This window comes from Oncorhynchus tshawytscha, unplaced genomic scaffold (assembly GCF_018296145.1).
Source record: "Oncorhynchus tshawytscha isolate Ot180627B unplaced genomic scaffold, Otsh_v2.0 Un_contig_3689_pilon_pilon, whole genome shotgun sequence".
NCBI lineage: Eukaryota > Metazoa > Chordata > Actinopteri > Salmoniformes > Salmonidae > Oncorhynchus > Oncorhynchus tshawytscha.
In genome coordinates, this window is record NW_024608835.1 from 49,049 (window position 1) to 62,166 (window position 13,118).

The following is a 13,118-nucleotide window of genomic DNA, read 5'->3' on the forward strand; positions in this document are numbered from 1 at the left end:
TTTACAGATGGAATACACATTTGTTCTTAAGGCACATGAAAGTGCACATGTTCCAGAAGGCATTTCGGCCAAAAAAGGCATTTTGATAAATGATTAGGTTCCAACTGCTCTCCTGTGAAGTAGTGACCCACGACATACGCCTAGTTTCCTGAAACCGGTCACAAACGTCCTCAAAGGTTGTCCATCAAATGTTCATCAAAGATTGACAAATCACAAAACATTATGCAGCACAAACATGAAACAAAAATAAATATGAATAATGGATAAACTGTCAATATATAAACAGCTCAGACATTTTCAGATAGCCATGATAATCAACGGGGCTCTACGACGTGCCAGCGTAGTGAAACGTAACCTTCCACGGAGTTGCATTATGTTCAGAAAACGCATAGAGAGCCCAGAGATGATGATCCCTTTTATACTATGGCTACAATTTAGCATATTTGCAGCTGGAATTTGTAGGAAGAAATGTGTTTATTAGCTAGCTACTGTAGTTGCCTTGGTAACCAACCAAACAGACTTGCTAGTTTATCTAACCAAAACATCAGTCATAGCTTTCTATTATGAAAATTAAATTCAACATTGCCAAACGTAGAACATGTGAGAATGAACTATTGCTATTGAGTTCTACCTTGCAAATATACAGTGTTTTATTTACAGTTCAAACTTATATATCAGGAAATAATGGAGCTCTAGAATGCCCTTCAAACCAATCAGAAACGAGTATTCAACGATGTCATGGTATGAACTGGATTAAACACATACAAAATTGTAAGTATATAATAAGAAGTTATTTTATTGTAATTGTTGAAGTTATAATTGTCCTACTTAGTGCTGAGCCAGGGAGGGTAAAGGGAGAACACAGACCAGGGAGGAAGGACACAGACCAGGGAGGGTGAAGGGAGAACACAGACCAGGGAGGGTTTAGGGAGAACACAGACCAGGGAGGAAGGACACAGACCAGGGAGGGAGGGTAAAGGGAGAACACAGACCAGGGAGGGTAAAGGGAGAACACAGACCAGGGAGGAAGGACACAGACCAGGGAGGGAGGGTAGAGGGAGAACACAGACCAGGGAGGAAGGACACAGACCAGGGAGGGAGGGTAGAGGGAGAACACAGACCAGGGAGGAAGGACACAGACCAGGGAGGGAGGGTAGAGGGAGAACACAGACCAGGGAGGAAGGACACAGACCAGGGAGGGAGGGTAGAGGGAGAACACAGACCAGGGAGGAAGGACACAGACCAGGGAGGGAGGTAGAGGGAGAACACAGACCAGGGAGGAAGGATAGAGGGAGAACACAGACCAGGGAGGGAGGATAGAGGGAGAACACAGACCAGGGAGGGAGGATAGAGGGAGAACACAGACCAGGGAGGGAGGATAGAAGGAGAACACAGACCAGGGAGGGAGGATAGAGGGAGAACACAGACCAGGGAGGAGGATAGAGGGAGAACACAGACCAGGGAGGAAGGACACAGACCAGGGAGGAAGGACACAGACCAGGGAGGGAGGAGAGGGAGAACACAGACCAGGGAGGAAGGACACAGACCAGGGAGGAAGGACACAGACCAGGGAGTGAGGATAGAGGGAGTACACATTTTTTCTGATGTTATATCCCTGAGCCTCTGAATAATAAACATGTTAAATAACTGATCATATTAGAAAGTGTTGAACAATCCCTGATGGTTGTCATTGTAAAGGATTCATCTACTGCTACTACTTGACATTAAGATGAGGAAGAGAGTGGTACTTCACACTGCCACCTCTTCCTCATCTTTACTTACTGAGAATCTTGAAAATGTTCAACTGCATCTTCAGCTACCTCTTTTGCAAGTACAGCAACTCCAACTGGAATTGCTGCTGGTCCTGCTACCACCGCTGTGGCAACAGTTACTAACAATCCCAAAACCTTTCCCCATAGGTCATTTGACTTCTTCTTCCTCATCTCCTCTTGTCTCTCCTTTTCCTTCTTCCTTTCCTCCTCTCTCGCCTTGTCTACCTGTTTCCTGATCTCCTCCTGTTTCTTCCTCTCCTCCTCTCTCACCTTGTCTTCCCGTTTCCTGATCTCCGCCTCCAGTTTCTCTTTCTCTTGCTGTTCTCTCTTCTCCTCTTCCTGTTTCTTCCTCTCCTCCTCCTCTTCGATCTTCCTCTGGGCCTCCTGGTACATCTCATTGGTGTAGTGTTGTCCTCCATTCTTTTTCACCATCTCATCTATCTTCTTCAGCAGCTCTGTGACCTGAGTGTTGTCATTCTTCTTTTTATTATTGAAGACATGATTTCTGCCCTTAAAGACATTGACGAGTTTCATAAGCTCCTCACTCTCACTTAGAAAGTCCACCATTGATATGTCCTCCAGCTGGTCTCCTTCAGTGAACAGAATGATGGTGTACTTTGATGCTTCTTCTCCAAAGTTCTCCTGGATCCACTTCACAGTGTCCCTCTCCTCCTCTGTGAACCTCCCCAGTCTGATCACCAGCAGGAAGGCGTGGGGTCCTGGGACTGACATGTAGATGGCCTTTTCTATCTCACTTTTCATCTCTTCTTTAGACATTGTTGTGTCATAGAGCCCCGGGGTGTCGATGACATCAATCTTCCTCCCATCCACCTCCCCACTCTGTTTCTCACAGTGAACAGTGACAGACTCAGGGGAGAGGTCTTCTCTAAACACCTTTCTCCCCAGGATGGTGTTTCCTGTTGCACTCTTCCCTGATCCAGTCTTCCCTATCAGAACTATCCTCAGGTCAGAGGGCTGCCCTGAATCTGTGAAAACAGACAAGAAGTGCTTGAGTTGATAGTGATTGTCTTGATGAAAACCTAATGAAATGTGTGTGTCAGGCTCCTACTGTGCAGAGCACAAGCCCCATTGTCCTTCTAGTCTCTAAAGCACCCTATTGGGTAGTGGTATAATTTCCCCCAAAATATTTTTTCTTGTACTTGTTCAGAACCCTTAAATTGCTCGCAATTTGTCGTCAAGTTCACCACTCCCCACCCTGTTCGTTGGTTACGCTTGTTTCCCAGTCTGCTCTGTAAGGAGTTTGCCCTGTAAGGGCAGTCTGCCCCGTAAGGAGTTTTATCCAAACGTGAATGGCTTGAGAGATGCGGTCACCGATGGAGTGTGTGTAGCTCGCTACCCAGTTTAAATATCAACAGTACCACCACAGCAGCATAACATTTATTTAAACACTTGATAACACTTGATTTAGCCGACATCATCATCCGTATTTAGTCTGATCTGATTGGCTGACAGGAGCAGCTGAGAGGGTAAGAAAAGACAAAGGTAAATTACAATCAATAAAATAAATACACTAACTAGCAGATGAACATCTGCCATTAACATCAATGATCAGCTGATAACCCCCCTTCTTTTCCCCATGTCTATCATGTCTTTATGAGGCACTGAACTGAGTGTGTTGTTGCAGAAATAAATAGGTCTATGATTAAAAATGTTCAAAGATGTTAAAATTTACAGGCTTTTGGTCTTTTCAGAATGTCACCCTTTTTTCATTTTGAGCACCTGCACACTGAAAGGTCTGTCCACGTGTAACAGGGTTATATTGGTGATTCCCCTTGCCACTTTATTGTTAAGCCAATGGGTTTTTGGTTTGAGTTTGTTTTGCCTTCACCTACTCAACATGGCATCTTATTGGCTGGTTTGCGTGGCTTGCTTACGAGGGGGGATGTTCCAGTTAGAATAGTCCCAGTGAACAAGCACCAAACCAGCGGTAAGTTGTTGGTTGCAAAGCACTGTACATCAAAAGTGATTTTTATACTCTCAAGTGATGATTTAAATGTACAATTTATATCAAATTGTTTGTAAATGTTATTGGAACATCACACATAAGATGCAGCGGTTTTTGGAGAATATTTGTTGTGCATTTTGATGTAAAGAATTCCCGCCAGTACTAGCTAGCAACTTACTGTGTCTGGTGGGGGGTCATATATTTTGTACAGTACGTGAGTGCAGAGTTGGATGGTGAGATGTGCTTTGCATGACATGCAATTTTGTGCCGTTCCTATCAGGTACATTGTTAAAGATAATATATTGTATATTGTAATTGTATTATTTTGGTAACTAGCCCAGTGAACAAGCACCAAACCAGCAAATAAATCTACATGACTGGTGCTACATGTTGGAGTTCCGTGTCAATGACTGATTGTACACAACGCAAGAAGAGTACTGTTACCCACGGCCCTGGTGTGTGTACGTGCATGTGTGTGTGTGTGTGTGTGTGTGTGTGTGTGTGTGTGTGTGTGTGCATGGCCCTGGTGTGTGTACGTGCATGCATGTGTGTGTGTGTGTGTGTGTGTGTGAGTGCCTGTGTGTGTGTGTGTGTGTGTGTGTGCATGGCCCTGGTGTGTGTACGTGCATGCATGTGTGAGTGCCTGTGTGTGTGTGAGTGCCTGTGTGTGTGTGTGTGTGTGTGTGTGTGTGCATGGCCCTGGTGTGTGTACGTGCATGCATGTGTGTGTGTTTGTGTGCGCACTGGTGTGTGTGTGTGTGTGTGTGTGTGTGCATGGCCCTGGTGTGTGTACGTGCATGCATGTGTGTGTGTTTGTGTGTGCATGGCCCTGGTGTGTGTACGTGCATGCATGTGTGTGTGTGTGTGTGTGCATGGCCCTGGTGTGTGTACGTGCATGCATGTGTGTGTGTTTGTGTGCGCACTGGTGTGTGTGTGTGTGTGTGTGTGTGTGTGTGTGCATGGCCCTGGTGTGTGTACGTGCATGCATGTGTGTGTGTTTGTGTGTGCATGGCCCTGGTGTGTGTACGTGCATGCATGTGTGTGTGTGTGTGTGTGCATGGCCCTGGTGTGTGTACGTGCATGCATGTGTGTGTGTATGTGTGCGCACTGGTGTGTGTACGTGCATGCATGTGTGTGTGTGTGTGTGTGTGTGTGCGCACTGGTGTGTGTACCTTGGCATTGACCAGTGAAGGCTTGTAGACAGAGTGTCAACAGGAACAGAATACTCAGAGTCCTTCCTCTTTCTCGTTCCATCTCTGCTACAGCGGCCATCAAAAACAAAACAGACAATGACCTCATTACAAAAAACACAGTCCACATGAACTAAATTTGATTTTCTTCTCAGCTATTTGACTTTAAAACAATCTTAACTATAAAACAAATAATGCTGTGTGTTATAACTGTTGTAAAACAAAGTACATTCCCTGACAACGTAGCCGATATTAGGAAAACATAATGTACTCATATAGGGATGTCAAATTACATCCTAAACATGCTTTTCATTCTACAGTTGACATTCTGCTACGTGTTAGGACCAGATAGACCAGTTATTGTACACCAGGGAAGGCAACTTCAGTTCTCTGGGGCCTGATTGGTGTCACACGTTCCCCCAGCCCTGTAGCTAAAACACCTGACTCAACATTCTAACCTGAAGACCATCATTAGTTGATTATTGGAGCCAGGTGTGTTAGCTGGGGATAAAGTAGGATCGTGGTTCCCTGCACAGGAGTTTCATTGCATCAACCAATGGCTGCATGCCACATCATCAACTGTGCTGTCGGGCTATAGCATATGATGTGGATATCTGATATCAGTGGAGGCTGGTGGGAGAAGATATAGGAGGAGGGGCTCATTGTAACGGCTGGAATGGAATCATTGGAACCGTGTCAAACATGTTGTTTCCATGAGTTTGATGTGTAGGTACCACTAAATGTATTCCATTCCATCCATTACAATACACCATCCCTCCTATGTCTCCTCCCACCAGCCTCCTCTGTCTGACATGTAAAATACCTATCCAGGCATTATAATATCTGTCGTACATCATCAATGTAGTCAGGCAGGAATATACTCAAGGTCACCAAACAGGCCCCAGATGAATGGAGATGCCCATCCCTGCTGTACACTGTGGTATAATGACCTGTCACTCAGTACCAGGATAACCTGCACGTCAGTCCCTCACAGCAACAACCTGCTATAAGTTGTGTTGACTCAAGGTTTGCCCACTTCAATTAGATATATAGCAGGGTTACCCAACCCGCGGCCCACAGGCTGAATTTGGCCCGCAGGTGGTTTAATTTGGCCCATCAATTTTTATAAGCAAAACATTAAGACTGAAACAACACGAGGAAATCAGCCCTTGAACTCTCTTAGGTAAATATCATAGACCCAGACCTGTGCTACACTATCTCGTCCTAGACCCTCTGGTTTCTATTTAATTAAACAAGATAAATGTTTCAGGTAAAAGTGAAAAACAGAATTCTCCTTTCATTGTTATCCAATATTAAACCACATGTATAAATACAAACAGAAGAATGTGATTGTTGACTTTCCAAGAAACTTGTTTATTTTGATTAAATTGTCCTGACATGTCTAGTGATGTCATGGTTTGATTATGTATGCATCAATGTCAACAAACCTGGTATAAATCAAATGTTTACTCCATATTGTGCTCCAGTTATTACAATACATTGTTGTACATTTCATTAGTAAGGTAGTTAAGTTGAATACTCACTTTTAGTGGAGTTGCACATGTCTGTTAATTGTCCCCTGTTGTGACTGTGAGAGCTGAAGCTATGTGCTGCAACTTATAGTCAGAGTTAAGTTTCGTTTCACCTGTAACTAGTCATTTCTAGCCAATGAGAGGAGTAATTCACCTCAGGACAGGCAGAGGCTGAAATCTGATTGGGTGTCTCTTGGTTTAGTCACAACTCTGGGTAAAATGAAATGTGTTGGACACAGACCTCTTCTTCTGGGAAAAAGGTTCAAATTAAAATAGCAAATAAAACATTTTCAAAAATAACTTTGTAGTTGCCAAGCCTGGTCCCAGATCTGTTTGTTCTCTTTCCAACTCCATTGATCACTATATACTGTAGTTGCCAAGCCTGGTCCCAGATCTGTTTGTTCTCTTTCCAACTCCATTGATCACTATATACTGTAGTTGCCAAGCCTGGTCCCAGATCTGTTTGTTCTCTTTCCAACTCCATTGATCACTATATACTGTAGTTGCCAAGCCTGGTCCCAGATCTGTTTGTTCTCTTTCCAACTCCATTGATCACTATATACTGTAGTTGCCAAGCCTGGTCCCAGATCTGTTTGTTCTCTTTCCATGTAACGGTTTTCTAGGTGTGAAGGGGAGTCGGACCAAAATGCAGCGTGTAGATTGCGGACTGAAAGATCTGGCTGCTCCATGCTGACTGGCGGCTCTGGCTGCTCCCACTGGCTGACTGGCGGCTCTGGCTGCTCCATGTGAGGCTGACAGCTCTGGCGGCTTGGCTTACAGACTGACAGCTCTGGAGACTCCAGCAGCGCTGAGACTCCAGAGGAAGAAGGCTCTAACTGCGCTGAACAGGCGGGAGACTCCGGCAGCGCAGGAGAGGAGAAAGGCTCCGACAGCGCTGGAGAGGCGGGAGACTCCGACAGCATAGGAGAGGCGAGGTGCACTGTAGGCCTGATGCGTGGTGCTGGTACTGGTGGTACTGGACCGAGGACATGCACAGGAAGCCTGGTGCGGGGAGCTGCTACCGGAGGGCTGCGGTGTGGAGGTGGTAGTGGATAGACCGGACCGTGCAGGCGCACTGGAGCTCTTGAGCACCGAGCCTGCCCAACCTTACCTGGCTCGATGCCCACTCTAGCCCGGCTGATACTAGGAGCTGGAATATACCGCACCGGGCTGTGCACCCGCACTGGGGACACCGTGCGCACCACTGCATAACACGGTGCCTGCCCGGTCTCTCTAGCCCCCCGGTAAGCACAGGGAGTTTGCGCCGATCTCCTACCTGGCATAGCCATACTCCCTGTGAGCCCCCCCCCAAAAGTTTTTTTGGGGCTGACTCTCGGGCTTCCATCCGCTCTGCCGTGCTAGCTCCTCATAATGCCGCCTTTCTGCTTTTGCTGCCTCCAGCTCGCCTTTGGGGCGACAATAATCTCCAGGCTGTTCCCAGGGTCCTTTCCCGTCTAGAATCTCCTCCCAAGTCCATTTCTCCAAGTAGTGCAGCCTCTCCCACTGTAGTTGCTGCTGCTCCTGCTGCTGCTGCCTCTGTTGCCTCTCCTGCGGCTCCTGCCTGTTGACACGCTGCTTGGTCCGGTTGTGGTGGGTGATTCTGTAACGGTTTTCTAGGTGTGAAGGAGAGTTGGACCAAAATGCAGCGTGTAGATTGCGATCCATGTTTAATGAACAAACGTAACACGAATCTAAATACAAACACTACAAACAATAAACGTAACGAACAAAACGAAAACCGAAACAGCCTATACTTGTGTAAACTAACAAAAACAGGAACAAGGACACTAAGGACAATCACCCACGACAAATTCAAAGAATATGGCTGCCTAAATATGGTTCCCAATCAGAGACAACGATAAACACCTGCCTCTGATTGAGAACCACTCCAGACAGCCATAGACTTAACTAGAACACCCCACTAGCTACAATCCCAATACATACACACCACTTAATAAAAAACCCATGCCACACCCTGGCCTGACCAAATAAATAAAGACAAACACAAAATACTTCGACCAGGGCGTGACAGAACCTCCCCCCCCCTAAGGTGCGGACTCCCGAACGCACCTCAAAACAATAGGGAGGGTCCGGGTGGGTGTCTGTCCATGGTGGCGGCTCCGGCGCGGGACGTGGACCCCACTCAATCAATGTCTTAGTCCCCTCTCCTCGCGTCCTTGGATAGTCCACCCTCGCCGCCGACCATGGCCTAGTAGTCCTCACCCAGAACCCCACTGGACTGAGGAGCAGATCGGGACTGAGGGGCAGCTCGGAACTAAGGCAGCTCGGGACTGAGGGGAGGCTCGGGAGTGAGAGGAAGCTCGGGAGTGAGAGGAAGCTCGGGAGTGAGAGGAAGCTCGGGAGTGAGAGGAAGCTCGGGAGTGAGAGGAAGCTCGGGAGTGAGAGGAAGCTCGGGAGTGAGAGGAAGCTCAGGAGTGAGAGGAAGCTCAGGCAGGTTGATGGATCTACCAGATCCTGGCTGGCTGGTGGTTTTGGCAGATCCTGGCTGACTGGCAGATCCTGGCTGACTGGCAGATCCTGGCTGACTGGCAAATCCTTGCTGACTGGTGGATCTGGCAGATCCTGACCGACTGGCAGATCCTGGCCGACTGGCAGTTCTGGCAGATCCCGGCCTGACTGGCAGATCTGGAAGAGTCTGGTTGACTGGCAGATCTGGAAGAGTCTGGTTGACTGGCAGATCTGGAAGAGTCTGGTTGACTGGCAGATCTGGAAGAGTCTGGCTGACTGGCAGATCTGGAAGAGTCTGGCTGACTGGCAGATCTGGAAGAGTCTGGTTGACTGGCGGATCTGGAAGAGTCTGGTTGACTGGCAGATCTGGAAGAGTCTGGTTGACTGGCAGATCTGGAAGAGTCTGGTTGACTGGCAGATCTGGAAGAGTCTGGTTGACTGGCAGATCTGGAAGAGTCTGGTTGACTGGCAGATCTGGAAGAGTCTGGTTGACTGGCAGATCTGGAAGAGTCTGGCTGACTGGCGGATCTGGAAGAGTCTGCTGACTGGCGGATCTGGAAGAGTCTGGTTGACTGGCGGATCTGGAAGAGTCTGGTTGACTGGCAGATCTGGAAGAGTCTGGTTGACTGGCAGATCTGGAAGAGTCTGGTTGACTAGCAGATCTGGAAGAGTCTGGTTGACTGGCAGATCTGGAAGAGTCTGGTTGACTGGCAGATCTGGAAGAGTCTGGTTGACTGGCAGATCTGGAAGAGTCTGGTTGACTGGCAGATCTGGAAGAGTCTGGCTGACTGGCAGATCTAGAAGAGTCTGGCTGACTGGCAGATCTGGAAGAGTCTGGCTGTCTGGCAGATCTGGAAGAGTCTGGCTGTCTGGCAGATCTGGAAGAGTCTGGCTGTCTGGCAGATCTGGAAGAGTCTGGCTGACTGGCAGATCTGGAAGAGTCTGGCTGACTGGCAGATCTGGAAGACTCTGGCTGACTGGCGGAAACTGGCAGACTGAAAGATCTGGCTGCTCCATGCTGACTGGCGGCTCAGGCTGCTCCACTCTGACTGGCGGCTCTGGCTGCTCCATGTAGGCTGACAGCTCTGGCGGCTTCTTACAGACTGACATCTCTGGCGGCTCTGTGCAGACTGGCAGCTCCTTGCAGACTGGCAGCTCTGGCTGCTCCATGCAGACTGACATCTCTGGCTGCTTCATGCAGACTGACATCTCTGGCTGCTCCATGCAGACTGACATCTCTGGCTGCTCCATGCAGACTGACAGCTCTGGCTGCTTCATGCAGACTGACAGCTCTGGCTGCTCCATGTAGACTGACAGCTCTGGCTGCTCCATGCAGAATGCCAGCTCTGGCTGCTCCATGTAGACTGACAGCTCTGGCTGCTCCATGCAGACCGACAGCTCTGGCTGCTCCATGCTGGCTGGCAGCTCTGGCTGCGCTGAACAGGCAGGAGACTCCAGCAGCGCTGTAGAGGAAGAAGGCTCTAGCTGCGCTGAACAGGCGGGAGACTCCGGCAGCGCAGGAGAGGAGAAAGGCTCCGACAGCGCTGGAGAGGCGGGAGACTCCGACAGCGTAGGAGAGGCGAGGCGCACTGTAGGCCTGATGCGTGGTGCTGGTACTGGTGGTACTGGACCGAGGACACACACAGGAAGCCTGGTGTGGGGAGCTGCTACCGGAGGGCTGGGGTGTGAAGGTGGCCTGCCCAACCTTACCTGGCTCGATGCCCACTCTAGCCCGGCCGATACGAGGAGCTGGAATATACCGCACCGGGCTATGCACCTGCACTGGGGACACCGTGCCCACTCTAGCCCGGCCGATACGAGGAGCTGGAATATACCGCACCGGGCTATGCACCTGCACTGGGGACACCGTGCGCACCACTGCATAACACGGTGCCTGCCCGGTCTCTCTAGCCCCCGGTAAGCACAGGGAGTTTGCCCGATCTCCTACATGGCATAGCCATACTCCCTGTGAGCCCCCCAAAAAGTTTTTTTGGGGCTGACTCTCGGGCTTCCATCCGCTCTGCCGTGCTAGCTCCTCATAATGCCGCCTCTCTGCTTTTGCTGCCTCCAGCTCGGCTTTGGGGCGACAATAATCTCCAGGTTGTTCCCAGGGTCCTTTCCCGTCTAGAATCTCCTCCCAAGTCCATTTCTCCAAGTAGTGCAGCCTCTCCCACTGTAGTTGCTGCTGCTCCTGCTGCTGCTGCCTCTGTTGCCTCTCCTGCGGCTCCTGCCTGTTGACACGCTGCTTGGTCCGGTTGTGGTGGGTGATTCTGTAACGGTTTTCTAGGTGTGAAGGAGAGTCGGACCAAAATGCAGCGTGTAGATTGCGATCCATGTTTAATGAACAAACGTAACACGAATCTAAATACAAACACTACAAACAATAAACGTAACGAACGAAACGAAAACCGAAACAGCCTATACTTGTGTAAACTAACAAAAACAGGAACAAGGACATTAAGGACAATCACCCACGACAAACTCAAAGAATATGGCTGCCTAAATATGGTTCCCAATCAGAGACAACGATAAACACCTGCCTCTGATTGAGAACCACTTCAGACAGCCATAGACTTAACTAGAACACCCCACTAGCTACAATCCCAATACATACACACCACATATAAAAACCCATGCCACACCCTGGCCTGACCAAATAAATAAACATAAACACAAAATACTTCGACCAGGGCGTGACATTCCAACTCCATTGATCACTATCAAGCCATGACAATGAGTGACAAGGAGATGTAATAATACCACAAACAGCCTGCCGCTTAGGCTCATAGTTGCCTAGGTCTTCTAATGTAATCGTTGTACGTAATTTAATTAGTAAGGTAGTTAAGTTGAATACTCGCTGTTTGTGAAGCTATTAGCTGGACCTTACAGGTAACTACCAAAATAAAGGAAACACCAACATAATGTGTGTTAATAGGTGTTGGGCACCACGAAGTGCAAGAACTGCTTCAATGCACATAGACTCTACAAGTGTCTAGAACTCTATTGTTTGGTTGATGGTGGTGGAAACACTCTCTCAGGTGTTGATCCAGAGTCTCCCTTAAGGGTTCAACTGGGTTGAGATCTGGTGACTGAGACAGCCAAGGCATATGGTTTACATAGTTTTCATGCTCATCAAACCATTCAGTGACCTCTCATACCCTGTGGATGGGGGCATTATCATCCTGGATGAGACCACTCCCATCAGGATAGACATTATTCACCACAGGTTGAAGGTGATCACTCAGAATGGCTGTGTATTTACTGGTGTTTACCTTGGTCTCTAAGTGGTTGAGTGGACCTAAACCACGCCAGGAAAATGCACCCCACAACATAACAGAGCTGACAGAACCCTCAATTACTCAAGTGTTTCTTGTATTTTGGCAGTTATCTGTACATTCCGAGTTAAGTTTCATTTCCCCTGTAACCAGTCATTTATAGCCAATGAGAGAGTGTTACTAGGCAAAAATAATTCAACTCAGAACATGCAGAGTCTGAATTCTGGTTGGGTGTCACTATTATCAACCTCCTCCTGACAATTCACAACATTGGCTGTCTGCCCAGAATCAGAGATGAGAGCAGAAGAAGTGTTGTTTGAAGATGAAAGCGCATCGAGTATCATTAGTGAGAAGGATGGTTGGACAACAGTGAAGTCCAAGAATTGAACAAAAAGGGCAGCAATTGTTGTGGAAAATGAGTCTGTTGAATCGTTGCTTGTCGGAGTATGTTTTTTTTTGATAAAGATGTTTATTTGGTGAACTCGTTTGAAGTCACAAGGATGGTGAAGAAGCTGTGGGAAAAGTGGATGCAGTCAAAGTAGATGTCACTTTAATATAGTACCTTGATTTACTCATCTCATATGTATATACAGTATTCTATACCATCTACACGGAACCCAAACCGGCTGCGCGACATCGCGCATACATTTATTTCGTCCCCCCACACCACAGGCAGGTTAAAATATCAAAACAAACTGAACCATTGACATTCATTTGGGGATTGAAAAGCATTAAGCATGTATGGCAACTTAGCTAGCTGGCACATGCTAACTAATTTGTCCTATTTAGCTAGCTGGCACATGCTAACTAATTTGTCCTATTTTAGCTATTTGCTGGCACATGCTAACTAATTTGTCCCTGGCACTTTCTAACTAATTTGTCCTATTTAGCTAGCTGGCACATGCTAACTAATT

At 47.8% G+C, this 13,118-nt stretch overlaps 1 protein-coding gene and 1 long non-coding RNA gene across 4 annotated transcripts in view; one reads left to right on the forward strand and one right to left on the reverse strand.

Moving 5' to 3' along the window:
* The window catches only part of LOC112240601, a 33,437-nt gene that overhangs the window by 10,708 nt on the left and 9,611 nt on the right, over positions 1 to 13,118 (forward strand). The window lies entirely within an intron of this gene.
* LOC121838702 (GTPase IMAP family member 7-like) lies at positions 1,517 to 6,572 on the reverse strand. Of its 3 annotated transcripts, none has more exons than XM_042313744.1 (4): positions 6,473 to 6,572; positions 4,911 to 4,997; positions 1,787 to 2,758; positions 1,517 to 1,734 (listed from the first exon to the last, which is right to left on the reverse strand). In XM_042313744.1, the coding sequence occupies exons 1-4, from the start codon at positions 6,489 to 6,491 to the stop codon at positions 1,715 to 1,717; spliced, it is 1,098 nt and encodes a 365-aa protein (XP_042169678.1). In that variant the 5' UTR covers positions 6,492 to 6,572; the 3' UTR covers positions 1,517 to 1,714. The 3 variants fall into 3 exon arrangements, with proteins under 3 accessions (XP_042169678.1, XP_042169679.1, XP_042169680.1); XM_042313745.1 differs by having other exon boundaries at positions 4,911 to 4,994; positions 6,473 to 6,571; XM_042313746.1 differs by having other exon boundaries at positions 1,517 to 2,758; positions 6,473 to 6,570.